The sequence below is a fragment of the Spermophilus citellus genome (assembly GCF_964194105.1).
Source record: "Spermophilus citellus genome assembly, chromosome: 2".
NCBI lineage: Eukaryota > Metazoa > Chordata > Mammalia > Rodentia > Sciuridae > Spermophilus > Spermophilus citellus.
The window spans coordinates 199,036,174-199,045,738 of record NC_138183.1 but is presented as its reverse complement, the minus strand read 5'-3'; the positions used below and the strand labels follow the sequence as shown (position 1 = coordinate 199,045,738).

Genomic DNA, 9,565 nt, shown 5'->3' with positions numbered 1-9,565 from the left:
AAGAGGAGTGGTGTGAAGCCAGAAACTCTGTCCCTGTCATTGTTTTATTCAAGAGCTCTCACTGATGGAATTGAAACAACCCTCTGCTATCTTTTCTGAAACTTTATTCCATCAAATATTTCCTTTTCCTTCTGAATTAACAACTACCAATACCACTTGGAAATGCTTAGTCTAAACTTTAAAGACATGCTTAGATCTTTCTCACGTTTGAAAACATACCAATAGCTTCTTTACCTTATTTTTTTCCCCTCAAAAAAGCAAAAAGCACATTTTCACTTGCAGTCTGAATTTCTTAGACATATCATATTTTGAATGATATCTGGAAAACTTTACTTGGATATTTTGCCAATATCTCAGGGTTAAAACTTTAAATATAAATCTATTTTGAAATCCTCTTCTCTCTCCCATTCTCATCTCTAATTTCTCAGTAAAGTTTATTTTTTCTGTCACACAAGCTCAAAAATAGAATCTAATCACTAACACTGTAAAATAAGATTTAAGGCCCTGTCTTATTCATCTTTCTTCAGTGTGTTTCACATTACCTTGATTGATAACAAGTGGCAAGTACATGTTTGGGTATGGTTAAATAATGAATCCTGAGTGCTTCTTTTCTGTCATCATCCACAAGTAATTCTTCTGACTTTGATTATGGATTGTCATTTCAAATCAATTTTGTACTAGGGATTGAAGCCATGGGTGATTAATCACTGAACTACAGCTACATCCCCAGGCCTTTTTAAATTTTTTATATGGAGACAGGGTCATGCTAAGTTGCATAGAGCCTCACACTAAGTTGCTGAGACTCGCTTTGAATTTGCAATCCTCCTGTCTCAGCTTCCCAAGCCACTGGGATTACAGCCATATGTCACCATCAATTCATGTCTTAATGTCCATAATAAATAAAGAAATGGCCCTTGACATAAGGAAAGGGATCACAATCTAAGGAGCAGGCAAAAGCTTGATGAAATTTGGAGACAGGACAATTCAGAGGGTCCTTCTGAAGAGTCATCCTGATGGTGGAGTAAGAAGCAGCCTCCACAGAGACCAGGAGTACTTCTGTCTCACCTTCCTTTTTCATAGTGAACTGTCTGAGGCTGTGCTTCTCAGAGAATGAGAAGAAAGAATTAATAGTATAGAACTCAAGGGAGCTTAAGAGCAGGTCATCTTTGCACAATATTCCTGTGACAGATTAGCTCATAGCCTGATAAGAGCAGTATAAATCAAGAGACTGACATGGGCCAGCTGAAGGTAGTCATGCCACTCAGACCTCCAGATGTGGAAGGGTACTGTTAGACCCAAATCCTTATCATTCCCAAAGCCTCTGGACCTCTCTCAATTTTCTTCCCAGGATAACAAAATATTTCTCCTGTCTTCTAAGATTCAAGGTATGTTCTGCTTTTGAAAAGCTCTTCAAAGATCCTTCCATTTGAAGAAGCACCCACAAGTTTTCATCTTCTTCCTGGTTTCCCCAGTCTCTGTCACTAGGGTGAGATAATCATAGTCCTCTCCAGAGGAACCAAAACAAAGAAAGTCTTTTTGAGACTTTACAAATAAAAACAACAGCAAATAATTCAGTAAGTAAATGGCAGACCCCATGGCTTTAAAATGAAATCCTCTTTGGGGAGGGAAGAAATTATTGCTCTTGGCAGCTGTCAAGGGCTTCTCTGCCTCTATACTCTAGTGCTTCCTGAAGAATGAAACTAAAGAATCCTCAAGTCAGGCCCTGTCTAGGTCTGAGGAGTAGAGGGCTGGGCATTCCTTGGGTCTACATGGAATCGGCTAAACCAAACCCTTATTATTCCTGAAGCTCTCCATATAAGGAAGCAAGAGAGGAATTAAAGAAGAAAGGGAAAAAGGGTTCCATTAGGTAAATATGCTTTTGGATGCAGGTGGAGTAGATTAGTGGCTGTAAACAGGGATCCTACTGTTGGACTCTATGGCTCATAGTCCTTGCATTTCTACTTACTGGCTCTGTATAATCTAACCACTCTGTTCTCTCTAATCTCCCTTTTGTTATTGGTAAAATATTTAGGAAAATACTAATTACTCTTCCATATTTTTTTAAAAGAATGAAATGAAATGATGAATGTAAACCATTCAAAATAGTGCCCAGCACACGGCACATGCTCAGATAACTGTTGCTGTTAATGACAATGATGATGTTGATGATGTTAATAATTTTCACGATGTGATGTTGTTGTTGTTGATGATGATGATGATGATGATGATGATAATGATGATGATGTTGGTGATTATTTTAAAATTTCATTGAGACAGGTTTGGGCTCCAGTGTAAACCCGAAGTCCACCACATCAAGGATACATACTTTCTGTGATCATATACTTCAGTACTTCATTGTAAGGTAGTTTATATTTCCAGTTTTATTGGGATACTTTTTATGGCATTGTCCAACAACGACTCCACTGCACTGATCTCTGAATTCCTCCTCTTCTGCTTCCCTAACTACCAGAGTTGGCAGCACTGGCTGTCCATGCCCCTCAGCCTCTTCTTCCTCCTGGCCATGAGGGCCAACACCACCCTCCTCATTGTCATCTGGCTGGAAGCCTCGCTGCATGAGCCCATGTACTACCTGCTCAGCCTCCTCTCCCTGCTGGACATTGTGCTCTGCCTCACTGTCATCCCCAAGGTCCTGGCCATCTTTTGGTTTGAACTCAGACCCATCAGCTTCTCTGCCTGCTTCCTCCAGATGTTCATCATGAACAGTTTCCTGATGATGGAGTCCTGCACTTTCATGGTGATGGCCTATGACCGCTATGTGGCCATCTGCCATCCACTGCGGTACCCCTCCATCATCACTGGCCAGTTTGTGGTCAGGGCTGCTGTCTTTGTTATAGCCAGAAATGCCTTCTTTTCTCTTCCAGTTCCCATCCTTTCTGCTAGACTAAGATACTGTGCAGGAAACATCATCAAGAACTGCATCTGTACTAACCTGTCTGTGTCCAAACTATCTTGTGATGACATCATCATCAACCGACTCTATCAGTTTGTGGCTGGCTGGACGCTGCTGGGTTCTGACCTTATCCTTATTGTTCTCTCCTCCTCCTTTATATTGAAAGTTGTGATAAGGATCAAGGGTGAGGGTGCTGTGGCCAAGGCCCTGAGCACATGTGGGTCCCACTTCATCCTCATCCTCTTCTTCAGCACAGTGATGCTGGTTCTGGTCATCACTAACCTGGCCAGAGAGAGAATTTCCCCTGATGTCCCCATCCTTCTCAACATCCTGCACCACCTCATTCCCCTAGAGCTGAACCCCATTGTTTATGGTGTAAGGACCAAAGAATCAAGCAGGGAATCCAGAAACTGCTGAGAAGCTTTTAAGAAGTCAAATGAGTGAGACCTGACCTTGGAAACAGAAATTGACAATGGGAATTAATTTTCACAATGCATAGGAACTTTAAATATTTCATGTAAGAGTAAGTTTGTCTGTTGCTTTGCTCAATTGCTGACTATGGGAGATTCATATATTGATGCCTGTTTTCTGTTACACTGACTAGAAGCTTGACTTTTGTCTTTTGGAATAACTTGTAAGTTTTTTTCTTGCCTTATCAATTGAAAGGGACTTATCAAGGCATAGCTTCAGGAACTTGGAGTGATATGGTTTGTCAAATAAAGAAGAAATGTTATTTCAATGGTTGTAAATGCCCTTCAGTTTCCTAAACTGTTTAACTCATATGTGTTAGATCTCTTTATTCTCCTTGATATGGCTGAACCTGGTTTTGTGCCATCACTGAGTCTCTTTTGGAGCTACAGAGGTTGATTCCAGAACTTTGGTCTCATTTAGAGTGAGTGGCATGTGTTATACACTGCTTCTTTTCTCCCTGAGAAAAGGCCACTTCTCTGCTGTATAAATTTTCTGTAGTTTTTTCCTTATTTGTAATAAATTTTGTTAAATTCTAGGATGATTTATATTTGCATGGTTACATGTTTTTAATCTATTTTTAATTGATTTATTTTAGTTATAGATAACATTAGGGTACATTTTGATATAATCACAAAAGCATGGAATATAATTTGCTCTAGTTCATTCCCTAGCACCTTCAGCTCCACCCGTCCATGCTTCTCTCCCTGTAGTCTAATGATCTTTCTGGTGTTTATTTATAGTATTTTTAAAAATTAGTGTTTTGTCGGTATACTTGTTGTTGGAATTCTCTGTGGTGAACTCATGTATGTACACATGAAAGTTCAGTCAAATTCATTCCATACTTTTTCCCTCTTCCTGTATTTCTTTGATTCTACTCCTCAATCCCCTTTGTCTACTCTACTTATATTTCTTCCATTTTGATTAAAGATTTCTCTCCTTTTGTTTTCTTTTCTCTTTCCTTCTCACCTTATTTTAGATTAGTTTCTTCATAACAGTGAAAACATTTGGCCTTTGACTTTCGGAACTGGCTTATTTCACTTTGCATTATATCCTCCAGTTCCATCCATTTGCTGGCAAATGCCATAATTTCATTCTTCTTCATTACGACTGAGTAATATTCCCTTGTGTATATATGCCACATTTTCTTTATCCATTCATCTGTTGAAGGAAACCTAGGTTGCATCAATAGTTTGGCTATTGTGCAGCTTTTCAGAGTGGTTGTACTAATTTGCAGTCTCACCAACCAAATTTATGAACGTAAATTTTTTCCCAAATCCTTTCCAACATTTTTTATTATTTGCTATTTTGACAGGAGCATGTCTTATTTTAATTGAAATATTATGGTCCCCCCAACCCAGTTATCAGTGTCTAATTTCATACTGTCTTACCTGGTTTCTCTCTCAGATTTCAGGTACCATTTACATTCCCATCCTTTCCTTCATTTTTTAGATATACCTTAAATTGTATTCCTCATCCTATTTGAAGCAGTGTTGTGTCAATCTTCATATCTTGTTCTGGGGCCAGTGTAGTTTTCTATAGAATGCAGGCATTTGAATTAGTGGGTGGCTAAATGAGAACAAATGTTTTTAACTCTACAGTTCTCATCCCAATCATGCTCTGAAAGTGATTGTGACTGATTGATTGGTGGTGATTGATTGATATTTCCTGTTATTCATTTACATTAGTAATCAGGTCCCTTTTGGAATAGTAATTGAGGGCTTCATATATAGTATTTTATGAGTCGTTTGAGAATGCTTTCCTACTTAGCTGATCTGGGTTGACCCTTTTCTTGGAGGACTTATAAAGTAATTTATCATTCCTATGATGTTGTCTTTCATCAAAATAATATCTTTAATCTCCATTTTCTGTTTTGCAACTCCCAAGACAGAGCCCAATCAAAACACAATACTTTTCAAGCACTCTTCTCTTCATTTGTTCTTCTGCCAGCTCCTAACTCGTGCTTTTCTAGATTGTAATTGCCTCTGAATCTGGTCAAGAGTTTTACTAATCTTTTCAATTTATAGATTTGCTAATACAGTGCTTTACATGTTGTTACATTTGGTGAATAAAAGTTAATAAAACATCACAGTTTGTTCTTTGTTTTCTTTGAAAAGGGCTCAGAGAATCAAGTCATTAATATATTTTCCAAAACACTTAGCAAAAAGCTGCATATAACTTACAGTTCAATAGAAACTTGAATACCATAAAATTCTAAGGTTTCTTATTTTGGTACTATATATATATATATATATATATATATATATATATATATATATATATATATATATTTTTTTTTTTTTTTCTACTGGGGATAGAAGCCAGAAGCAATTTACCATTAGCTACATGAACAGGTTTTTTTTTTAAGTTAGAGTCTCACTAAATTACAGATGTTAGCCTTCAACTTGGCCATGACTCAGTCTCCTGAGTCACTGGAATTACAGATGTGTGCCACTGCACCTGCTAAATCTGCTTATCTTGAAATGAGACTGATTTATTTAAATCCCTGAGCACATCAGTTTGGCCATTTATAAGATGTGTGACTTTTGACTCACAGATCTCAATCTGAGTTAGTATTCTCATTTAAAGAAGGATGATATCTCCTCTATTATTATGCAGTTTTTCTTGATTTTTCAATGTGCTAGATGACCTAATTTATGAAGAGTTTTTCAACCAGAGTCTAACTTGTAAGTAGAAACCCACTTTATTATTTTCCTCTGTACATTTCCATCTCTAATGTTTTCAAAGGAATGTATCTTCATTATCGTATACACCTGTGTATTGAGATCAGAAAGATACATGTGTTATAAGTCTGTAGGTCAAACCAGAAGCAAAGTACAGTTCGGACTAAGAAAAATGTGCCATTTATACACAATGGAGTATTATGCAGCACTAAAAATGACAAAATCATGGAATTTGCAGGGAAATGGATGGCATTAGAACAGATTATGCTAAGTGAAGCTAGCCAATCATTAAAAACAAATGCCAAATGTCTTCTTTGATATAAGGAGAGCAACTATGAACAGAGCAGGGAGGAAGAGCATGAGGAGAAGATTAACATTAAACAGAGACGAGTGGTGGGAGGGAAAGGGAGAGAGAAGGGAAATTGTATGGAAATGGAAGGAGACCCTCATTGTTACACAAAATTACATATAAGTGGTTGTGAGGGGAAAGGGGGTAAAAAAACAAGGGAGAGAATTGAACAACAGCAGATGGGGTAGAGAGGGAAGATGGGAGGGGAGGGGAGGTGGGATAGTAGGGGATAGGAAAGGTAGCAGAATACAACAGTCACTAATATGTCATTATGTAAAAATGTGGATGTGTAACCGATGTGATTCTGCAATCTGTATTTGGGATAAAAATGGGAGTTCATAACCCACTTGAATCAAATGTATGAAAGATGATATGTCATGAGCTTTGTAATGTTTTGAACAACCAATAAAAAACTATAAAAAATATCTTAGTGGTTTGTTTCAACAGAAAGGATCATAGTTCATTATACTTGGTAATTACATGTTAGCATGGTAGAAAATTCATGTGGTAAGATAAACACAAGCATTGGGGACTAAAGGATTCAGGTGCAAGCTGTGTCCATTTCATATTCTAGGAATGAATTGTTGGCAGTCTACTTAAACTCTTAAAGGCTTTATCTTAGGATAAATAAGATCAAATCACAGATTTATAATAAATATTAATGAAATACTACATGTAAAGTCTTGATACATAAGTAATTCTATAAATGATAGTTATTAACAGTAATAATAAGGGATGAATTAGTATGAGATCATAGATTTCTTTTTTCTTGATCTACATAAATCTCTTTCTGTGTTTCAGATTGTTGTTGTGTCTCTCATCATGATGCTATAATAACTCAGTCTCTGTCACCCTCCTTGTAAATATCAAGCGCCAAATAATTAGGGTTCTACTTAACCACTTTTTAACACCTCAAGCACCAAAACAAAAATCTGAATCTGTACGTTTGTGTCTACATGTTGGTTTTAAAAGACAGATGGCACTCTGAAATAATGTTTTTCTGTGTTGAGGGTTTACACATGTAAATGTAAATATAATCAAGAAGGCCTCAGTTTTTGTGGACTGAGCACCCAGAGATCATTCCGTGTGCCTTTTCCTAAGTCAATAATGATTAAATACTGCCCCAAAACTCTAAAAATATCAGCAATAAAAAAATGAACTGCCTGGCGGGTATGTGTCTCCCTGTCTTTGTTTTTAATCCAGAATCAGCTTAGAAAATCAGTGACATTACTATTGAGACCTCCAGGGGAATCTCATAATTATAAAAAATTCACCTTTCAGTACTTAACATTTCACCCAGTGAGACAGTTGATTGCTTTCTTAGCTACCCTCTTCTGCCACGAGATTAAGGCCATTTCCTGTCTTTTAGCTGAGAAGTGAAAGAGCAGCTACACATGTGCAGGGCGCCCTGGCCTTAACACAGGCAGCATCCAAGGAGCACTGAGGCTGAAGCCCACCTGTGGGTACAGGAGAGATGAGAGAAGCTTGTGCTGAGTATAACCTACCTCCTCTTTGTCCTGGGTGACTCCTGAGCCACAGTAAAAGCCTAGAACTGCTTGTTAAATATTAGCTGTTAAAGTAACAAGAATTGTCTCTGTGCTCCTTAGAGGAAAAGCAGAAGGGACTTTATTCCCAGGAACCTGAAGGGGAAGATGCCCTTAACTCTCTGACCAGGAAGCAAAGAGATTGGTGAGCAAAGCATTGATGTTGCTCAGCTCCTATTTGTTTTTGTAAATCCAGTGCAAGCAGCCTCTCTTCCATGAGGCTGTCCTCCAGTGCTGCAAGGCAGCAGGATGTGGCTCCTGCCCTTTCCCATCCCAGTCTCCTCACTTCTTTGTCAGTGCACTGATTACTCTGCACTGTAAAACCAGTCAGTGTCAGTCCTTGAGGAGTCAGGACTATGCCTTCCTTACTGGAGCAGCCCCAGCACAAACTTCAGAATGCCCTAGAATCTAGTTGGTACTCAGGAATGTTGGTGAAATAAACACCCACATGACTAAATTAAAGAATAAATGAATAAGAACATGAATATCTTACAGGAACTGAGAATTTTTGGAACTTGATAAGTCAGAGGCTCAACTTAAAGCATAAGGATGATGTAACAGACAGTGGAGTGTTCTCTTGAGCAGGGAGGTGGGGGCTAAGCCTCAGTGTTCTTCACCCTGCTTTGTGACAGAACTGGCCTTGCTGAACCTCTCTGACCTGAGAGGTGAGAGTGGAATCCCAGATGTTTGTCAGATATGAAGGAATTCCTATGATCATGAGGGATCACTACTGTCACTAAGCAGAAAGTCTCTTCTTTGATGTGACCTTACCCTTCTCCTTAATTCTCTTCTTGACACTGGCCTGGACTCTATGAGAGTGAGAAAGAGGGAGAGACAAGAGCACACATAGCTATTGGAGGAGGTCACAGAAGCAGAGTGTCCATGATACTGGCCTAATAAGAAAGAGGTAGAGCTCCAGAGAATAGACCTGAGACACACAGATAATTGATTCATTATGTCTGACAGCAATGATCCCTGGTCTCTTGAAAATGCACAGTTTAGTCTTAAGTCAGCCTTGAGAGAGACTCAGCAACACAGAGAGTATTGAGAAAAATACAAAATGCCTGGACTCAGAAATCTTCCACTACAGCCTTTCCTGCTCAGCTCCAGGGATTCCTAGACTCCCATGAAGTCCTTCTGCACTAGTTGGGCACTGCTAAGAGCCTCAGCCAAGTAATATGATGTATGGCATTTTTGGTTGAAAGGTGACTCAGGCTAGTCCTTGAGATGATATGATTATGTTAAGATTTGCATTCTTATGGTTATTGCACTCCTGCTGTCCACCTCGTCCTGCTACTGGACTCCTGGAGAGTTCCCATTGGTTGGGGAAGTGCGGTAAGAGGGAATTCCGGAGGAGGAACTTCCTCTGGGGATCCGGGATAAGGCGGTGTGTGTGGATTGGTAATCTTCCCGGGCGCGTACGGGGTATTGGCGGCAGTTTCAAAAAATAAAGTTTGTTCCTACTTGAGTGGCTTGTGATTTTGTGCCCAGCCAGACTGCGGCAATTTGTGGCCCATACGGGGAACGCCTGAAGCTTGGAGGTTTGTAAAATTGCTCGCCCCTGAGGGAAGGCGAGAGAATGCATGACCATTTCAAAAAACAATGTGTT

The 9,565-nt window shown here is 39.0% G+C and overlaps 1 protein-coding gene across 1 annotated transcript; it reads left to right on the top strand.

The window, feature by feature from the left end:
* Positions 1-2,398: 2,398 nt before the first annotated feature.
* Positions 2,399-3,328, top strand: LOC308642135 (olfactory receptor 56A4-like; the record flags this gene model as incomplete). The annotated part of the gene is made up of 1 exon (XM_081280741.1): positions 2,399-3,328. One exon carries the CDS (start codon positions 2,399-2,401, stop codon positions 3,326-3,328), a length of 930 nt encoding a protein of 309 aa, XP_081136867.1.
* Between the last annotated feature and the right edge of the window lie 6,237 nt (positions 3,329-9,565).